Source organism: Trichoderma reesei (genome assembly GCF_000167675.1).
Source record: "Trichoderma reesei QM6a unplaced genomic scaffold TRIREscaffold_1, whole genome shotgun sequence".
NCBI lineage: Eukaryota > Fungi > Ascomycota > Sordariomycetes > Hypocreales > Hypocreaceae > Trichoderma > Trichoderma reesei.
The window spans coordinates 54,331-74,557 of record NW_006711148.1 but is presented as its reverse complement, the minus strand read 5'-3'; the positions used below and the strand labels follow the sequence as shown (position 1 = coordinate 74,557).

The 20,227-nt window shown below is 48.9% G+C and overlaps 5 protein-coding genes across 5 annotated transcripts; 3 read left to right on the top strand and 2 right to left on the bottom strand.

Annotated features, from left to right (window-relative positions):
• Positions 1 to 1,968: 1,968 nt before the first annotated feature.
• Positions 1,969 to 2,392, top strand: TRIREDRAFT_73516 (uncharacterized protein). Its single transcript, XM_006961454.1, has 2 exons — positions 1,969 to 2,128; positions 2,195 to 2,392. The coding sequence occupies exons 1-2, from the start codon at positions 2,007 to 2,009 to the stop codon at positions 2,280 to 2,282; spliced, it is 210 nt and encodes a 69-aa protein (XP_006961516.1). The 5' UTR covers positions 1,969 to 2,006; the 3' UTR covers positions 2,283 to 2,392.
• Positions 2,393 to 2,769: 377 nt separating this feature from the next.
• Positions 2,770 to 3,856, bottom strand: TRIREDRAFT_41800 (uncharacterized protein; the record flags this gene model as incomplete). The annotated part of the gene is made up of 3 exons (XM_006960983.1): positions 2,770 to 2,942; positions 3,116 to 3,251; positions 3,443 to 3,856. Coding segments are annotated over 3 exons (723 nt in total), but the record flags the coding sequence as incomplete, so codon positions are not given.
• Positions 3,857 to 4,395: 539 nt separating this feature from the next.
• TRIREDRAFT_73511 (uncharacterized protein) lies at positions 4,396 to 6,637 on the bottom strand. Its single transcript, XM_006961054.1, has 3 exons — positions 6,298 to 6,637; positions 4,998 to 6,213; positions 4,396 to 4,903 (listed from the first exon to the last, which is right to left on the bottom strand). The coding sequence occupies exons 1-3, from the start codon at positions 6,400 to 6,402 to the stop codon at positions 4,458 to 4,460; spliced, it is 1,767 nt and encodes a 588-aa protein (XP_006961116.1). The 5' UTR covers positions 6,403 to 6,637; the 3' UTR covers positions 4,396 to 4,457.
• Positions 6,638 to 8,049: 1,412 nt separating this feature from the next.
• On the top strand, positions 8,050 to 9,723 carry TRIREDRAFT_53989 (uncharacterized protein; the record flags this gene model as incomplete). The annotated part of the gene is made up of 5 exons (XM_006961453.1): positions 8,050 to 8,391; positions 8,656 to 8,814; positions 9,060 to 9,118; positions 9,252 to 9,368; positions 9,546 to 9,723. Coding segments are annotated over 5 exons (855 nt in total), but the record flags the coding sequence as incomplete, so codon positions are not given.
• Positions 9,724 to 10,865: 1,142 nt separating this feature from the next.
• On the top strand, positions 10,866 to 11,427 carry TRIREDRAFT_102386 (uncharacterized protein; the record flags this gene model as incomplete). The annotated part of the gene is made up of 3 exons (XM_006961452.1): positions 10,866 to 10,960; positions 11,192 to 11,244; positions 11,300 to 11,427. The coding sequence occupies 3 exons, from the start codon at positions 10,866 to 10,868 to the stop codon at positions 11,425 to 11,427; spliced, it is 276 nt and encodes a 91-aa protein (XP_006961514.1).
• Positions 11,428 to 20,227: the final 8,800 nt, after the last annotated feature.

Below are 20,227 nucleotides of genomic sequence, written 5' to 3'. Positions count from 1 at the left end.
AAGGTTCACTCAAAAAAATAAGTAAAGAGCGAGAGAAGAGCAACGGCACAGTACGAGCTAAATAAAACGACGGCGCCTTTCAAGTTGTCAACAGCTGCTCAAGGCATCCGGTCTGTCTTATACAGTAGGCCCGCATCCTCTCCAGACCACATCAGCGTATGAAATGCCCAGTTTCCACTTGGTTTGATAGCTCGTTGCTGAGCCGGGAGAACGCCATCAATCGTCTTTGTCGTGTTACTGTCGACAAAACACCATCACCAGGGGATCACGGTGGGCGAGCTGGAGTCTGTCATCTTGCTCGCTTCAAATGGCTACTTAGTACATAGTATTACACCAGCAAACCCGCAAGGAAGCGCGAGAGGTGCCTGTGTTGGGACACAATCCCTGGACCCTGATGTTCGTCCGGATCGAAATGTGCAATTCTGGAGCTCTTTCCCATTCTCCATGGCACAATGACTGGCTTTCGAGCACTGGGAAGCATCGAGAAGATCGAATCCGATGTCGAAACTTCGAATTTCGAGCTTCGTAGCCTCGATTGACGATCACCATCACGACTCGTCGTCTCACTCACTCACGCACAACTCCACAACACACGGCTTCAACGAACAGCTTCCCTCCAACAGCACCAACCGCGACAATGCAAACTGGCCTCATCCGCGCCCGCGCCTCATAGCGTCATGGTTCGGTAAGCTCCAGCAAACGAGGCAACCAAATCAAGGCAGGCTGGCTCGGCCAACAACAAGCAGCGGAGTCAATCTTCCGTCCTCGATCCCCTGCAGATCTCGATGCGCTGCATCAGCAGGTCCAATCGCCGCCGCACTGCGGAATCTGCATCTCACAGAGAGGACGCGACCAACAAGGCAGGAAGAGCGGAGCGCAAGCGTCGTGGTTATTATGCCATTGATGCGTCATTGAGGGCCCCGCGGGAGTTCCCCACTTTCTCACGGCCGCCTGCGATCTAGAGGCGCCACGCGTGGCGTCACCGGCGACGGCAAGCTCCAGAAACAGCACCAACAACTCCAAAGGGGAATACTTTTTCCCCAGCCACAAATTGCACCCTTACGATACAGTGCAGTCCTCGTATCGTGATGCCCACCTAGTCGAAAGCAAGATTGCCTTGGTTGGAGCTGTGGGATTAACTATTACTGTACTGTACATACTATGGAGAGAGATGGGGGTCCGATCCAGCTCGATCGCCCCGCCGATTTCACTCACATGCGCAAGATATGCATACTCACAGTAGCAAGAAGCTTGTCGGAGGCGGCAGCCAATCCCGTCTGATGGACGCCTGTCCTACCGTGTCCTTGGTTGGCACGGTTCCGGCAGCTTGGCCTCAGGAGTCGACCTTCTTTCACCGGATCCCGATATTACTCGAGCAACTCACACGGCCGTGACGTTCTCGCCCCCTCAAAGGCGTGATGTCATGCACCTCCTACCTCAGGTAAACGCAAGCATACTTGCCTTATTGTACTGTACTGTATGGAGAGCACGCCTTCCATCTGTTGATATCCCGCAGCGTACTTTACGTTCCAGGTTGCTGTTTCAAGAAGCCGCAATGACGCTCGGTACACGTTTATAACGGGCAATTACATACGTCACAACCAAGATACTGCGTAGATCCAAGGTCACTCCGCCTTGGAACCAGCAAGTTACTGCACGTACCCATCCGCCCCCAATGCGCTCCTGCCTCGGAGCCCATTTCACAAGCTTGGTGCTGCTGCTGATGATGATGTGTTCTATGACGCCATGTTCCTGCTTCACATGATGGCCGGCAGGAGTGAATTTGCCTTGGTCTTTAGCTCTTGCTCGGATATGGTCCAGAGTGCAAGGGCCACTTTCATGCGTTCCTTCCCGCCTTCATCGGTCTATATAAACTCTTTCATCTCCCATCCCTCTTCCATTCTTTTCCTCCTTCATCATCACACACTCTCACACTACAAACCTCGAGCAACAACTGCAACACTTTCACAAACCAACTCTCAAGCAACCACCAAACAACCATCACAATGGAGTCCATCAAGCAGGGTGCCAACTACGTCGGCGAGAAGGTTCAGCAGGCCACCTCTGGCGCTTCCAAGGAGGCCAACAAGAACGTCGCCAAGGACAGCGATGCCCCCCTCGGCACTCGGTAAGACTTCTCCCTCTTCACTTGTGTCTCGATGGCAAACACGGTTTTAACCATTCTGTTGTGCAGTGCCTCCGCCGCCAAGGACGCTCTCGGCGACAAGGTTGACGAGTCCAAGCACGACACCAAGGGCGAGGCCCACAAGCAGGCTATCTAAAGGAGTGCATGGGATGGATGGTTGAAAGAAGCATCAACGACGAACAACATGGCTTCGGTTTGTCGACGCAGACAAAGATACCCTATTAGCACAATATAAATTCTCACCCTACTTGATTTTCTTGCTCGAGTGTGATGTTTGTTTACGATGACTTTGTCGTGAAAGTGTGTCTGAACCTGCGTTATGATGCTTTGAACTTTTGATGGACATGATAAATTTTGTTGGATTTGTTGAATCTTGAGCTGGTCTTCACTACGATGTCGTGATATCCAAACACAGCATGATATCAAGCAAATATCCCAGCAACTCCCGTGCAGAAACTCCAGCGCACAATCAACACCAGTACAGGCAACGGGCTCTTGGTTCTTTGCCCAGTAACAGTACACAGCCTGAACAGCTTGAATATACGTACAAATGCCTTCCAGCATGTCCGCCCCGTGGATCGTTTTCCATGCATTTAGTGCTTCTTCCTGGCCTGCCTCAACGCCTCGCGCACAGCAAACGCATTCGAAATGTCGCCGATGGAGTAGGCAATGGCAAACAGCGGGATAAACACCCACAGCATGTTGAAGAAGACGAGGTACACCCAGAGGTACATGAAGTTGCTGCCGTCGAGGTTGATGTTGCCGGTGAGCCACTCGGGGCAAAAGGTCATGAAGCCTGCATTGCATGTTCTTGTTAGTTTTGTCTGTCTTTTTTTTTCCTGGTCGTGGTGTGGGTGAGGTGTGTGTGTGTGTGTGTGTGTGTGTGTGTGTGTGTGTGTGTGTGTGTGTGTGTGTGTGTGTGTGTGTGTGTGTGTGTGTGTTGTGTGTTGGGAGCATTCAAATATTTACCTCCGTAGAGTTCGCATGTGGCGAGGACAATCATCCAGATGCTGGCCTTGGGGTTTCCCTTTGCGAGGAGGTAGCAGATGTATACTGCGAGGGGGCCGTCGAAGAAGACTGTTAGAAGCTCCAGACTGATGACGCCCTGTTTTTTGTTGTTGCCATTCGATTCGATTAGTACAGTTTTGTCTCTATAAAGCAAAATGTCCTTGTGATGCTCGTTTCCCTCCTCTTTTGTCTGTCTCTCTTGCCATGTGTTTTAGAGGCAACAATTATTGTTGGGAACAAAAGAAGAAGAAGAAGAAGAAGAAGAAAAGAAAAGAAAGAAAGACTCACCAAATCAGCCCCAGCCCATCGTCGATCGGCCCTCGCATAGACCATCCAGAGCTGCGCAAAGGGATTGTCCCCGCCGCTCTGCGGGCCGTAGATGGCGCCGTCCTCGCGGCCGAGGAAGTTATACGGCGTGGGCACGAGGTCGGCGAGGATGCCGCGGCGGCGGGCCTCGGCGACGGGGATGGACGAGAAGAAGCAGTGGTAGAGGAAGCTGCCTTCGAGGAGGAAGTGGCAGAGCGCGTCGGCGAGGTGCCAGATGAAGAGGAAGCGGATGGTGGTGGTGGTGGTGGTGGAGGAGCGCGGGAGGGCGATGCGGGAGGCGAGGTAGGCGATGAGGACGATGGCGAGGGTCGATGCGAGGGAGATGAGGGTTGTTTTGTCGAAGAGGTCCGGGGGGAGGGCGGAGGAGGAGGAGGATGGTTGGGAGGCCATTGTGGGTTGTGGTTCTTGTGGTGGTTTCTTTGGGTTTGGTCGTTTGGATCGTGGGGTTGTCGAGCTGGATGGTGTCTTTTCTCTGTATCGCGACGAGTCAATTCAATTGAGGCTTCAGAGATGCTGCTGCTGCTTCGAACACAAATGGCAAGGATTGCCTCCTCTTGTCAGCACTCAGCACAATTACACCCAATGTCAAGAGAGAGAGAAAAAGTTGACAGCGTGTGCCGTCTTGTCACCAAAAGTCGCACAGCTTGGAACCACGGTCGTCTTTGCTAGCGTGGGGCTGCAGACATTGTTCGTCAGCCCATTTGTGGGGGTGGGCCCTCTATGGTATCGAGTCTGAGACTGCATCATCTTGTCTCACGGAGCCGAGACGCTCTTCCTTCATGTTGTTGGTTGGCTTTCTCCTATCATACTGAATGAGATATCATTGAGGTAGATATTATTGGTCGTTGCCCCTTTTCTGTGTGTTTACACCGAACAAATAGGCAGCCTGGCAAACCCGCCTCTATCAAAGCAGTATCCAACAAGCTATATCCTAAGCCATACTCCAAGACCTATGAATGACAAAAACACAAGGCACCTAAGTGTCCCAGTCCTTGAATCCCTTCTGCTTCTGCCTCGTGTTCCACCCCAGCTTCCCGCTTATGCTATTGATCCAATCCTCGCTCCTCCGGCCCTCCGTCTGCACCGACGCAAACGGATATCTACTTGCGCTCACGGTAACATAGTCGCCCGGCTTCAGCTCTACCCGCTCTCGCCCATCAAAGCTGGCCCATGACGACGTCCTCGCGTTGTAGGGCACGCCGACCCGCAACACGATGGTATCCGGCAGGATAATGGGCCTAAAGGACAGCGTGTGGGCGCAGATGGACGTGACGAGCATCACCGGGTTTTCGGGATGGCACAGCGAGCCTCCGGCGGCGAGATTGTACGCCGTCGAACCCGTGGGTGTAGACACGCAGATGCCGTCAGCAAGCACAGAGGTAAAGTGCTCGTCGTCTCCGAAGATTTCCGTATACGACATTGCTGTGAAGAGACAAGTTTCGTATCAGTTTGTGTTTTGGGGGAAGAGGAAATCGGGCTTTTGGCACTACAAGACGTGTGGTGGGAATTAACTCACTTGGATTTGGGCCTCGATCAACCACCAGTTCATTCAGTATCTCATACGTCCCCTCCGGCCGGTGCGTCCGCTCATCCTCATTCTCCTCGCCAATCAGCTCCTCCACCAGATCCCGCTTAAAGTGCGTGTCGTCGCTGTCCTCCTCGGACTCTGGCTCGGGCGTCTTCCTTCGCACGCTCCTCATCACCGTGCACTCGAAGCGAAGCCTCAGGCTGACCGTCACGCCCTTGTGAAACGCAGAGGTGAGGATCGGCTTAAAGTCCTCAAAGTCAAACTTGGTCAGGAACCCGAGACTGCCCAGCGCAAAGCTCAGGACCGGCGGCACGATCCTCTGGAACAGCCAGCTCGCGTACAGAACCGTGCCGTCTCCTCCGAGGGTGATGACAAAGTCGAACTGGTGAGGCCGCGCCCTGCACATGGACTCGTCCCAGTACCGGAGACGCTTCTGGATATCGTCCCGGGCGCTCTCTTCGTCCACGCCGCCCTCTTTGGCGTAGTCGCGAACCAGGTCGTCGACCATCCTCCCCACATCAAACTTCTTGTTGGTCTTGAGGATCTTCTCCACGTACACGACATACTTGACGTCCCTCTCCTTGCTGAGCAGCCACTGCGCCAGCGCGCGCGTGTTGCAGATCAGATCCGAGTCGTGGATCTTTGTCAAGAGGAAAATGGTCCTCACCCGGAAGCGGATGCGCATGCTGCTCAGCCGCCTGCTCAGCTCGCGAACCCCCCACGCCATGTCGCTCAGCTGCTTCTTGGTCAACATGCGGCTGTGTATGTTCTCGTACGAGGTGTGGTGGGTGAGATCCGTCTCCGAGTCCGTCTTGGTCATCTCCTTCGTCCATACCTTCTGGTCCACCTGTCCGAGGCCGGCATCCTCATCGGAGAGACACTCGGTGTCGACAACCGCGCGGCACTTTTGCTGGTCGCCGGGGCTCTTGAGATCGATGATCCGGTCCATTCTCCGCTCCTTGCTAATGTCCACGGCGCTCTCGTGGTGGTTCGGGTGCGTGTAGATTGGATGCGCGCGATACTGGTTGCGATTGGGCGAGCTCGCGGCGGAGGAGTGTCGCGAGCGCCGCTGGTCCTCGATCAATTGGTGGACGACGCATTCGGCGCGCTGGCCAGGCGGGATGCGCTTCGTCTTGGGCACGGCTGCCTCGGACGTGACGAGCGAGCTCTTTCTCCTGTATGGGTTTCCATTGTCAAAGGTGACCTGTTTGGTGGCACGACTTGTCAGTACCAGGACCACCGATTCTGGTCGTGATGATGCCTAAAATTAATAGCTGAGTACACTCACCTCGACGGCTCCCTCGTCCTCGTCGCTCCCATCCAAGCTGCCGTCCTCAAACGAAATGTGCTTGGGGCGCTTCGTCTCGCCGTCTTCCTCGCCGTCCCAGCCCATGATGTAATAGCTGAGTCTATCGCGGGGTTGCCGCTGCGCAGTCCATGCACCAGAGAATGCCGTGTAACGGGGACAGGAGAGTCGAGAATTGTGAGCCTCTTTGCTGCTGTCGTTCAGATGATGGTTGATGATGATGATGCTTATAAGATCGTGGAGAGTCAATCAGTCGAATTTTTGACGGTTGAAAAGGAACAGGATTCGCAGTGAGCAGCCGTCAGTAAGCTGAGAAGATCTCGCACGATCGGATGATGGCCCATGCTGTAATACATGGTCAGTTCTGTCAGTTGCGCTTCCGCAGCTCAATGCCAAACAGACGCTTAGATCGAGCCGATGTGGGGATCAGAGTTCCCGGTTGAGGCGGCCAGTCAGATTCGCTGCTTTTCTCGCATAATCACCATGATGCGTACAATGCCATTACTGAATACTGATCGTCCAAGGACAAATGAAGTGCCTCGGCAAACAGGGCAATATGGAATGACAAGCAAGTCAAGTTTGGTCGTTGAGGGACAGCGAGAGTGGAGTGTAGATTGTGTGCTGGTGATATTAATGGACAGAATGCGGTTGCCTCTTAGCACCTTGTGCATTGACAGCCTCAACAGTGTATTGATGGCTATTTCGAACATTGTCGTCACCTCGACTCTGGCCAGACTCGAATCTTTCCACCATCCATATTATCGAAGGTATTCAAATTCCATAATTTAAAGTCCCATACGAGTCAATTGCCAATATGCTGCAACAAGTGCACTGCTCAAAATCCATGTGGTAAGTTGTGGTTCAATAATCACAGGGTAAGTGCCGGGCAAGTGAGTGAAGCAGCTTGACATACAAAGAGAACTTCACAAGATTTTTATGAGAGATTAAAAGTTTCAGAAGTATCTCCCAGTAGTAGTGGCTCATCTCACGAGTGCACAACTTATCCAAAGCAGAAGAAATGAAGCAAGATGCTTGCCTGATGAGTTTAGGGTCTTTTCGGCTCACCTACGTCATCTTTGGCCTTCCTGTGTCGTATGTATCGTCGTGTGGGCATTCGACTCAGATATGGCTGTTTCAGCTGCGGAACCCTGGAAGTTGCTGTGACTTGCCACCAGTATATCCCAACATGAGGCTCATGACGGTAATTGGACTCGCCTGTGCCTGATTGATCCATCTTTCACTTTCGATAGAAAGATGCTGGCTTCAGAATCAACGTCAACTTACTCTTATCGACTCGCTGCTAGAACAAGTGGGGTAGGGCGGAGCCTCAACATCTATCATCATCATGCCCAAGCTCAACTCACCTCATCTCACAGACATAAAATCACGGGAATCGTCACCATTTCTTCAAACGACAGCACATGATAAAAGACAACACACAAGCACAAAAAGGCAGAGAAAGAAGGAAATTCAAAACACAGCCTCGAGAATGAGGCACCTCATCATGGTCGGGGCCTGTTACCTCGACACCATCCTAAGGAAAGACCCAAAGCTCCCCGTCTTCTTCTTACTTATACAAGACTGAGATGCTACCTATCTATCACTCCTCATCATGCACCACATATTCTAACATACCTCTTTCACGCACGCAGCGTCCCGCAATTCCCTGCCGAAGACGCAAAGCAGCGAGCCTCCCGCCTCGAGATCCGTCGCGGCGGCAACTGCCCCAACTCGCTCGAGGTCCTGCAGCAGCTCCTTGGGCCGCGAGATGCCGTCCGCACGTACCTCGTGTCACCCCTTCCTAGCGAATCATCGCCGGCTACGCAGCGTATCAAGGATTCCTTTTCCCTTGTTGGTGAGTCGTCGTCCTCGCCGTCATCATCGCCAGTCAACCTCGATCTCTGCCTCTACCGAGAGGCGCACACGCAGGCAGCCAGCAGTTACATCATTCGTAGCGAGTCAACGGGAAGCCGTACCATTGTCAACTACAACGACCTACCGGAAATGACAGCTGCCGAGTTCGAGGCCATCGTGCGGAAATTCGGTGCCTGCGAGGACACCTGGTGGCACTTTGAAGTGAGTCCAGCCCCCGTCCCAAGCCGAGCCGCAAAACAAGGACACGACGAAGTGAGAAGGCAGAAAAGGGAGGACAGGAGCAGGAATCCCCGCTGCTGTGCCTCTCTCTCTCTTGGGCTGGAGTTGTTGCGCCTGTGATGGGGCCGTGGCGCCTGCGGCCAATTCGTCGACTCTTGCTGTCAAGCGAAGGGACGCCACGGCATCTGATCACCCCTCGACACCCTCCCTCGTCGAGAAATCCTTTGTCTCACAACTATAGCTCAGGGCCGCATCCCCGATACCACGCTGGAGTGCGTCCGCACGCTGCGTGATCAGCTGCCAAACGCGCAAATCAGCGTCGAAGTCGAGAAACCAGGCAGGGACGGCCTTCGTGAGCTCGCCGCCGAGGCCGACGTGGTCTTCTACTCCAAGTCCTGGGCAGAGGTATGTGGCACTGGTGGCACTGGTGGCATGAGAAGAGCGAGCAAATTATGAGAAGAGCAAGCAAATTATGAGAAGAGCAAGCAAAGCAGTGGTCTTTGTCATAATTGGACTCCCGTCAATATGGAGAGCATACCTCATGAAGATGTGGTCAAGAAGAGGCCAAAGCAAATACTCACCCACAAAGGGGGGCAAAAAAGTCCAACAGGGCGTCAGAAAGACCGAGAGATTAACGAGTTCCGTCCTAGAGCTGTGGCCATGGGTCCGCCGAATCGTGTCTCATCGACGAGCAACGACGACGCAAAGCGTAAGCATGCCCTTCTCTTCGTTTTTGAACGCCCTGCTTGCGGATGTCATCCTGCCCAATCGATCCTGGCCCGTGATTCGAACATGGTCAGCCCGTACAGAGCACGAAGCCCGCATACTCACACTCGGAGCAGCAAGTCCCTTGCTCTATGCACCTGGGGTGCGGAGGGAGCAACCGCCTTGCGCCAGCCGTCGGAGCAAGTCATCCACTGTCCCGTGGAAACCCGGGCAAAGCCCATTTCTGTTGTTGAGTAGGTTGCACCAAACAAAGGCGAAGCTCTCCCCCCCCTCCTCTCCCATTTTGGCTCTACGGCATCGCGTTGCGAGCCTTGGCTGGTTCCTCCGAGTACTTGTACCTTGTGGCAAGGTAGCAAGGTAGCACGGAGCTTTTGGGAGGCACCGCAGCTGACATGTCTTCTTGCCATTAGCTCGGTTGGAGCGGGTGACACCTTTGTTGCGGGAATGCTCTACAGCCTGGTGTGCCGCAGCAGAGATTGGGATGTAAGCCACGGGCTGAGATTCGCTGTACACCTGGCCACGACAAAGGTCCAGAGGGAGGGGTTTCAGGGGCTCGGCGTACATGTCCGTGACTGGCTAGTACAGTAGGTAGGTAGGTAGGTAGGTAGGTAGGTAGTGAGTGAGGGAGTGATGATTGAGTGAGCAATGCCCGTCGTCCATCAATCTCCTAGCATTGTTGGCAGCCAACCCAGGCCCCTCGCTCCGATTCCTCGTAAGAGACAAACAAACAAAGTTGGGCGGGTCCGAGCCGCTGCCTGTCCGTCCTATCATTGAATGGCCAGGAAGACGAATGGCCGACCTGCTCGCGCTCTGTGTATTACCCAAAAGATTGGGCAGTCCTGAGGTAGCGTCGCGCCACTTCTGGCAGCCAATTCCTAGGGGGGGGGAGGCGAGATCACTTCGAGGGCCAACCCAGGTACCTACTACTATGAACACAGGGGCTGTGAACGTGTATTTCGTACGGAGTGCTCCGCATGGACACCGGTAGTGAAAAGCAATACATGCGACAAAACATGAGCGCTTGGTACTGCGTATGTCTGTATGTGTATCTATATGTGTGTGTGTGCCCGTCCACATAAGATGCAAAGTCTGGCAAATAGCTGGTCCCCTCTCATGGGACTTGGCAACAATGAAACATGATAGCGGGCAGCCAGCAAGCCGTGCGTGGTCTTGGTCTGGCAATCCCCATCGTAGCCGGACGACCTTTTCATCCGTGCTAACGAAGGGGTTAAGAAGCGGTGAAACGGGCTGGTGGTGCGTTGAGGACGAGCCCATGAGGTGGATAGTGTGCAAACGGTGTCAGATGAACCAGAAACACCATGTAAGACTCGACTGGCTAGCACGGCTTCACAGCTCTCTCATCAAGGCAAGGTCCCACGCCCAAGGCGGCCAGAGACAAAGAGGAGGCGACGAGTGACAAGCCACAGTGAGGGGGATCCATGATCATGATGCTTGGTCCTTGGAAAGGCCGGTGATTAATTGTGGGCAGGCGATCACAGCTGCTGTCTTATGCGTCTCGACTCCTCCGCCCGCGGTGGGCCTGGCCATCGGGCAGCCTGCACTCAATCGCCCATGAGGCAGGGCGAGAGCAAAAGCCCCCATGTCCCCGAATCGCTAGTCCGTGCATATCATCCCAGGTTGCATGCGGGCAAACAGGCTGCTGGTCACTCAAGCTAGTAGAAGTAGTAGTATTAATGGTTTTCGTCCCCTTTCCCCTCCTCTCCACCACCATGCGTCTCTGGGATGGAAAAGATGGCTGCCAACGGTCCAGTGCCTCACGCGTGCGTGGTTGGCCTGGAGGCATAGAGCGGTTCTGTGAAACTTGGTGAGAGGAATGGGCCCATATCGTGGGCAACCTCGCGCCGCAAAACCCAAGGAATCATCAAGATGAAAATGACGCCCACCATTGAAACAAGCTTGGTAAAACAATTTGAACATTGATAAGGCGGGTAGTTGTACTTTGAAGGTAATGATGGTGGCCTGGGGCTTCCAAGCTGCAACTTTTTCATGTGCACATACCTGTGATACATAGTAAGACTGTTACAAATTACAACAGGTGGTGGCGTCTGATCAGGCAGAGGATTCCCGACTCGTGGATGCGTGAAAGGGGTGAGTGACCATGGCTGATGCGTCGTTGCCCTCTGCCTGTGATATGCACTAATAGCACTCTGTAATACTCGTATGCACTCAATCTCCGTCATCAGACAGGCGCCTGAGACCAGAGTCGAGGCGGTCCTGGTGTTGGTACTTGGCGAAGCACTGATTGTACCTTACTTCCGAGTGGTTGGTTAGATGCGGAAGCTTCTGAAAAGGGTGCGGATGGACGAGACAGAGAGGATCGGGAAGCTATATCGGGAACACCAGCCCGTAGCCAAGATTTCTAGAGACACGCCCATTGGGGGAAGCGACGAGGCTAGCAATAAGTCAACCCAGATCATTCCCATAGAAAGAAAAGGAAACATTCTGTAGTCGTAATACTGCGAGTATCTCCGTTCAAGTGCACACATTGGCACCCCTGCAGAATGGAAGCGACGAGTACTTGTACCTATCGAACAAGAGCAGAGGCCGGTATTAGCCCACATCGAACGTCAACTTTTGGCCATTTTTGCGCGCTGCCTACCTACCTACCTACCTTCGAGTACGGAAAAGGTACTTCGTACACACATGGGTAACGCTGCATGGGGCCGCTGCATGCAGGCTCACCAGTTTGTCCAACGGAATCCGACTGCCATGCTCAGGCAAGGTCTCCGTACATGTACTCGTTCCAACTTCGGGTGATGCTGGGTCGGCTGCGGGCGTCAAGTGAAACGGACAATCGGGATCACAATAAAAGGTGGATGGGTTGGAGAGCATCTGTACGGGATTCGCCTCTGTCGGCTTCCTGGAAGGTCAAATATGGATCAGGCATTCCAATGGCGTACGAGTACGGCACATGCATACCTACCTACTAGTACTCGTATGTTGATGTACCAAGCAGAGTCCTCGTACGATATCGAGCACTTTCCCGCTATTATCGACGGTAGATCTTTGATCCAGACGCGTTCCGGTCACCATTGAGTCGGCTGTTTCTGCGTGATACCACGGAAGTAATCGTTATAGGCACTGAGCTTGATTCCTCCTTGCCCTGCCGTGATCGCCTCAAGCCGTGGATCGCTGGACACAGCTTGGATTCACGAAGGGGAGAAATGGTCATCAATATGTCAGCCAAGATGTTGCAGACAAGCCCACGCTGACACAGGACCTTTGAAGGAGACCTGCTTGACAAAGGTCCGAGAATCAGATCAGCCAAATGATGCAATAGACCACGCCGGATGCATCCCATATGTGCGTAGAATGTACGTTGATCGCCGCAAGCCGTCCGAGACCGAGGAGAAATGTGGGATGTCGGAAGACATCCGGTGCCAAGGCGGTAGCTGAGTGACACAAAGTCTCCGTTCAGGCGACACATCTAGCGGCACGTACATGTACCTGGAAAAGCAGCAAGTGGCTCGCGATACGAGTATATTGTGGGAGTGGATGTCTGGCCTAGTCCTGGGTGGTAGGTTAGTGCTTTGCTTGGACGATTTGGACTCTGGCAAGCAAGAACTCTGTACTGTGCACCGTTCCACTTTCTCTATGGCACACTCGCTGGTTTGGCTGTTGGGCGGTCAGCTCACACGCTAGCAAAATGTGACCCTTCGACAAGTCGAAGCACGGCCATCAACTTCTCTGGGGCCCTTGAATCCGGACCTTTTTGACCAAATATCCCTGCGTCACCAGCTCCGCTAATTGGAAACCCTCGAGGCTGGCGTCAGGATGTAATGCAGTAATAGTAGGCAGTAGACGTGATACTCCATAAGGACAGCCCCGTGGTGGCATCAAGGGCCACACCAGAGGGAGGACTCCGCTATAGGCGTTGCACTCTTGTTGACTCATTTGCACGTCGGGACCAGGGAATGAGACCTCTATAAGATGCGGTGCAATCGACACGAGCGATATGGTCTTGGATCCTTGCTAGCAGCCGCCGCAGGTCGGGCAAGGCTAGACGCTCACACAGCTGCAACAATGCTTGGCCGGTCTTTTGAGTCGGGGCAAAGGTATGTTCGTGCAGTACGTGATTCGTATCGTACTATTACTCGTAGTAGTACGTGTTCCCTGTACAGTTCATGATTGAGCCGGGTCGTGAAAGACAGGTGGCGTTGAGTTTTCGGCCGGGATCCAGGTTGTACTCGTACGCCTGTGAGACAGGCAAGCCGCGGCATCGAGCTGCAAAAAGCGGAATTTTGCGGTGGTACTCCGTAGTGACTGTCTTTCCTCGACGCAGACCAGCATAGCCTCATGCAAACCGTACTATGTAGCGGTATTAGCTCGTACGCGCTGCGTGGCTGTAGGGGGGGGGGGGGGGGGGGGGGGGGAGCAGTACCTACATACGTACGCTTTCTGGGTATTTTCCCGGTGGTTGCAATGCTCAGACACATCACTTGTTCGAGTCTTGCGCTGATCGTAAGGTACCTATCAAGTGTTCACGAGTGGCGTCTTGCCTTTGAAAGCAGTGATCTAGGTCACCACTAGCTACTAGGTATATCATGGCAGGATGCAGCCGGCGCCGAGAGCGACACTAAAGAGGACTACGAGTACCTATAGGAGGCAGTCAGTAAGCGAATCTCGTGATGCGTTTTCTCTTCGTGTGTTGTCTGGCTGGCGGAGATGACACGCTTGTCCGGGGACTCGAAACATCTCTTAACAGGCCACTGCCTGTACCACTTGGCAGCCCTCGAAAATCACGTACTTGTACAGTACTTGCCCCAACCTTGCTCCCCGTCTCGGACTTCCAGTAGACTTCATCTTGTCCTCTTAGGCCCTGATTCAACTTGCCTAGTTGCCATTTAGCAGGTTAAATAAAATGCATAAAAAGGTCACTAGTCTTAAATTAGTAAGGATTTTCAGCATAAATATAGGAAAAAATACATTATAAAGTATAATCCCTAACACCCCTTTATTAATAATATATTATACTAGCAGGGGCTATATAATTATTTATTATAGGCATAGTTACTAAAAATATTATAATAAATTTACTAATTCTACTAATAGCTATTATAAAAAAAAACAGTTTATAATACTAGTTAAGTAATATACTTACTGTCTTACTTATTAGCTAGTTATAGCTAAACCTCTTTTTAATATACTATAAATTTAATTATAATTACTAGTAATATACTAGGCATAACTTAGTTATTATTATATATAGTTATAAACTGCTGCTAGGCTTAGGATAACTTATATATAGCTATTTTTATATTAGTATATATTACTTTAGTTATTAAGCCTATTACTAACCTATCTAGCACCTAGTCTTTTAATAATAAGGAGGCATTAGCTAGTGTTAAAGATACTAACTTATTACTATAAGGCACTTCTATTACCTTATAAAAATACTATTAGCAGCTCTTAAGCTTACTAGATATATTATTTAATACCCTCTTTTATATAAAAAAGGCTGTGTTTTTTACCCTCTGCTAGTGGCTTTATACTAATAGCAGTATTAGTAAAAGTAGGCAGCAGTTAATTAAGTAAAAGGTTATAGTATTTTTATAAATTTATATATATAGTAAGCTATAAAGGAATATAGCGCTATACTTTTAAACTAGCTAAAGTATAATATTATAAGTCTTTTATAAACTTAAAAATCCTATATAGCAGTTATATATATATTTTATTTAATAGCTAGAATTAATATACCTATTACTAGCTATTAAGCTTAAAATTAAATTCCTTATATTTAGTAGTATAATTAAGGCTATTAATAAAATACTTATCCTAGCTTATATTTTATTAATAAGGCAGTAAAGATTTTAGTTAAGGAAAAATAATATTTTATAAAATATATTTATAGCTATTATCTTTAATAGCCTATTTTACTATATTCTTACTAATACTAAAGGATTTATTAATAATATAGCTTTTTTATATTAAGTCTTAACTTAGTCTTTTTTAATACTAATAGTATAATATTAACTAAGTAATGCTAGCTTTAGGCTATAGTAAAAAGTTATTACTTCTTATAGTAATAATATATAATATTATTTATAAGACTAGGGAATAGTAACTTAATAACCTTAGAATAAAAAAGAACTTTTTAACTTATAACACTTTTAAAAAAGAATAATTATTAAGTAAGTTTTTAGTAAATATAAGTAGAAATAAAAAATAATATATTATAATGCTACTAAGTATAAGTTCCTTAACTAGATCTGTATTATATATATAGTAATAGGCCTATTTAACTTTATTAAGCTTAAAGGGAGGATACTAAAGTAATACTATATAAAAAAGTAACTTATCTTAACTAATTATAAATAAGATCTTATAAAAATTACCTAAGAATATACTAAAGCTATTATACTATTATTAAATAAAAATAAACTATAGGAATATATTACTAAGCAGGCTTAAAAATATTATTAGCTTTATTTAAAAAAGTAAAATAATAATATAAACTTTAGCAGTAATAAAAGTAATAAAACTAATAAGACTAATAATAATAATAATAAAAAGAAATAAAGGCTTAAGGCAGGCAGTTAAGGTTAATTTTAATATTATAAGGTAAGTAAGGAGGGACAGTAAATTAAATAAAGTAAAAAATTAATAATTCTTACTAGGCATATATTTTAAAGCTATTTATAACTTAATATAAAAATATTAAGAATTTAATAAAAAGTTTATAGCTAACTATACCTCCTTTACCTTTTTTAAAGGCATTGCATTTTATATTAATAAATTTAGTAGATCTTTATAAATTTACTAAACTAATTAGCTAATAAATACTATACCTTATTCCTTTAAAAAAAGAAAGTAATTTTAAATAGCCTTTTTAAAGTCTTCTGCTTTAATAGCTTATTAATTATAAGTAATATAGTGCTTTAGCTACTACTGCTATAAATTATATACTACTATAGCAGATATAAATTTATAAAAGCTATTAGCTATTATATTTAAATTTAATACTCTCTTCTTCTTTCTAGCTATTAGGCTATTAGTATAAAATGCTGCTAATAGCATTATTAATAATAATTATAATTATATAATAAAGACTGCCTAAGGCATTATTAGCAGCAGCAGTAATAGTATAAGAGTTATAGGAGTTACTGCTAGTAATATAATAAGCTTAGCATTAGTATTATTATTACTAGTCTTTAATAAAGTAAGGGTATTACTAAGTCCTCTAGTTCTAGCTGCAGGCTAAGTTAAATTATCCTCCTTAACTTTAGCAGCATTATAAATAATAATATCTCCTAAGCCTGCATTTTAGCTGCCTTTAATAAAGGCAAGCTTATTAATTACTTTTATAATATGCTTATTAATAGGCAGGTTATTTAAATAGATCTCTTACTATAATTTAAATATTATTTTATTATTAATAAGAAGACTAGTTATTACTATATATTACCTAACTAGACTATACTATTAAATAATAAGCTTTTTATTCTACTAGCTTATTACTAGCTTCCTTATCTCCTAGTTATATAAGGTACTAGATATTTTTTTTATAGTAGTAAAGACCTTTTAAAATTTCTTTAAATATTAATACTTATTTTCTAGTTACTTAAACTTTTAAATATACTTTAAAAAGCGCTAAACTATATATAAAAGAAGGTTTTAAATACCCTCTTAAAGGTATACTTTTTTTAATAAATTTATTTAGCTACTTTACTATACTTTAAGAAGTAATAAGAGGAAATAAAAGGTTTACTTATTTAACTACCTTATAACTATATTAGTAAATAAGCTAACTTATAATAATATAATAGCTAATAATTAGCTTATAGTAATATAAAATATAGTAATAATGCTATATAATTTTATATATTAGTAAGCTAAGATAAAGGAGAGCTATTAGATAAAGTTAAAATTAACTTAAAGGCAGTAAGAGCGTTATCTTATTCTAGTCTAGCCTTATTACTAGGATTTCTAAAGTATAAGATCTACTAACCTGCAAGTTGCGCTAATAAAAGGTATCCTTTTTAGCCTGCTGGATAGCTAACTAGGCGAGTTAAATCAGGGCCTTAGGCTTCATGTGCTGTTGGAACCCAATTAACATGCGGAAGCTGTAGGGCATGGGGTTCTCGTACCAGGTAGCGTCAGCAGGGCCATATCTTAGTGTATACGGTAATAGCAATACACAGTAGTACTTCTCTCAAGGCATTATGTAGGTCTGGGTTCGGATAGCCCAGAAGGGTCGGGTGCAGACAGGCAAGAATGTGGGCTTCTAGGCAATAAACGCCGCCCTGGTCGAAACACGGCTGCGTGGAACGTTGGCGCCCGCATTGAAGTGTGAAGGATGGAAGAAGGGACCCTGCAACGATACCAGCGGTCCATGAACCATGCAAAGCATTTGCGCCAGTTGGTTAGCAGTAGCCAAAGCATTATGATCATGTACCCTGCTCGCAAGAGCGCGCGACAGCCGCCCGGTGTGTCTGCTTCATCTGTCCCATCTTTTTCATCGCTAGCATGTCCTGATACAGCAACACGTTCGAGAGCTCAGTATTGCACCTGGATGCAAGAGAAGCTTATACAGTGCCAGCGCATTCGTGTTGCGAGACAAACAACCTCGCTCTGATGCGCCACAAAGGACGGCTGAAAGGTAGTGCGCCAACCAACCTGTCGGCTGGGCTGGTTTCCAAGTCTGGACCTGACCGTAGGTGGGCGAGTTGACGCCGATCATCGTACCTTTGAGGGAGCTGCAGAGGCCTGCGGTCTGCGGCGTGTTGAGAGGCTCCAGAGGGGTCTGCAAAAAAAGGGGGCTCATTCTTAGAATGCCATGGCGCCGTCCTCATTCGCTGCAACCCCACATGTGCGACAAGGACACGGCCCGCCAGGTCACGGCGACGGTGGATCAAGCGCCGTCCGAGTTTTGCAACTCACCGGAGGCTTGGGTGGGACAGTCGCGGCGGGGGATTCGGTTCCAGGGCTCCAGACCAAGCCATGGAGGCCATCGATGCTGGCAGCGCGCCGTCCTTGGCACCACCATCCTGGCATCGAAGCCGGGTCCCCGAAGATTGACGAAGGAGGAGAGATGGACGTCCTCTTGCAAGCACGTACCAAGCACGGAGTGCAGCTCATCTGGTTCCGCTACCCCCCCTTGCCTGCGCGTCAAGCAATCACATGATCAGCAAAGCCAGCCTTGGAACACTCGTAAGTAACAATAAGACTCGTACATAGGACCGGGACAGACCTTGACGAAAGCCCCCCTGCAAAGCTGGATTTAGCTGCAGCCGCGGTCGCTGGCCCTTCAGACGGAGAAGATGATCCCTGAAGAGCAAGGCAATTCCAGCCCTGACTGGGCTGCGATGCTCGCCGAACTGCAATCCTTTAGTTTTGAGACCAGTCAGTACCTCCGTAAGCATGGATGGAAACTATTACTCGTACTCTCGACTAGTGGGCACGCAGTATTAGGTGGTCACGTCGAGCAGAGGTAGCGGTATAATCTGACTCAAGCCCTGCTGTTGCGAGTTGAGTCCGCTGATGCCAAATATTGACGGCTGCAGTTCGCTCATGGGCGGCAAGGGTTCCGAGCCAGCGGCAGTCCTTGTAGCAGCACCTCTGTATGCCTGGTAGCAGTTAGCTGCTTGGGACATAGTATGTAACACCAGTAGCTGCTCTCTGAGCACAAAGTATTGTAGTACTGTAGGTAGCAATACCTGCATGCTCCGTGCTCCCTTTCTGACATTCCTGGAACAATGTTCTCGCTCCAGCCCTCCAGACTGTACGAGGATCCGTGGCTGTATTAGCTGCAGTACGATACTCGTACTCAGTACACTTCGTATCTCGGTACTTGCGGGCTGTCAAGGGCTGTCAAGGGCTGTCTCCCAGGTCCCATTCATGGCCGGGAGGGCTGCGAGTGTGGTGCCGTGTCAAGCCAATGCGCCGCCTGGCCCTGGAGGAGACAAGGACCTGCGCCGAGGCGCCACGGGCTGTGACAGACTAGGACGCGCTGCAGGGCGTCGCAAGCGAGTCTAGTACCGGTAGGTACGAGCAACGAGCACGGAGTAACGAGCCACGGCTGAAGGCGACGAAGGCTTTGCGGCACCTGGAGCTGACGTTCAACGTATTGACGGAGAAGGATTGAAATAGGTAAGTAGGTAGAGTAGAAGGCGAGCGTTGTGCGCACGAAGTGCTGCTAGGCAGGGTGGGAGCTGGGTCTCCAGGTATGTACATACCTAGGTACCTAGGTACCTAGTGGTGCAGGTTGGGAGAGAGCACAGTGCGGAAATCGCGGAGCTGCTATCAGCCACGCAAGTGACCCAGAATACATACTCGTACACAAGGTATTAGGGTCCCAACGCTCCATCATCCGGACACAAGCGCTCCAGAAGGGCGAATTTGGGCGCCATCGGCAGTGGGGCAGAACCTCGCAAGAGAACCGGCTCTATTCTTTTTTTGCTAGCCTAGGAGCCACTGGAATACTCGCAATAGCGCGATGAAAGCATAGGTAGGTAGAGGCGCAGTGAACGTGAGGCAACGCGCGGCAACCATACTGAATACTAGGTAGGTAGGTAGATACGAGGACAAGAGGACTAGAACCGCCCATGTTGTTGCATACCTAAGACTGAGATTGGTACCAGTTCAGTGTCAATGCGACAGGTTAGGTATCAAGGCATGCCGGCAGGATGCATCCTGCTGGTCGGTGTTAAGACGTCAACAAGACGGACGGGAGATCTCTACCACATCTATTGTAATAGTATTATCATTCATCCTAAGTATGGAGGAATGCTAATATGGCCGCCTCCCTTTCCCGGCCTGCCTTAAAGATGCACCCGTTCTTCGTACCGTACATGCATCCTGCATCACATTTACGGCTTGCCTTTCACCGCTTGTGCTTTTTCTTGATTTTCCAACTTGGCCCGACCGGGTTTCACCATCACTCAGCTTATTGCTACGGAGCATGTGGCATCCATACAACGGCGGGTTTCTGCACTACGGTAGCGGGCGTTGCTAGGACTGACTTGAATTGCGGCCTCGGGTTTCACAGGGTGACGTATTAGGTATTCAGCTGGAGGAGTTTTCGCACGTCTGCAAGCGCTGGGTTTCTGAGCAAACTTGCGCACAGTGC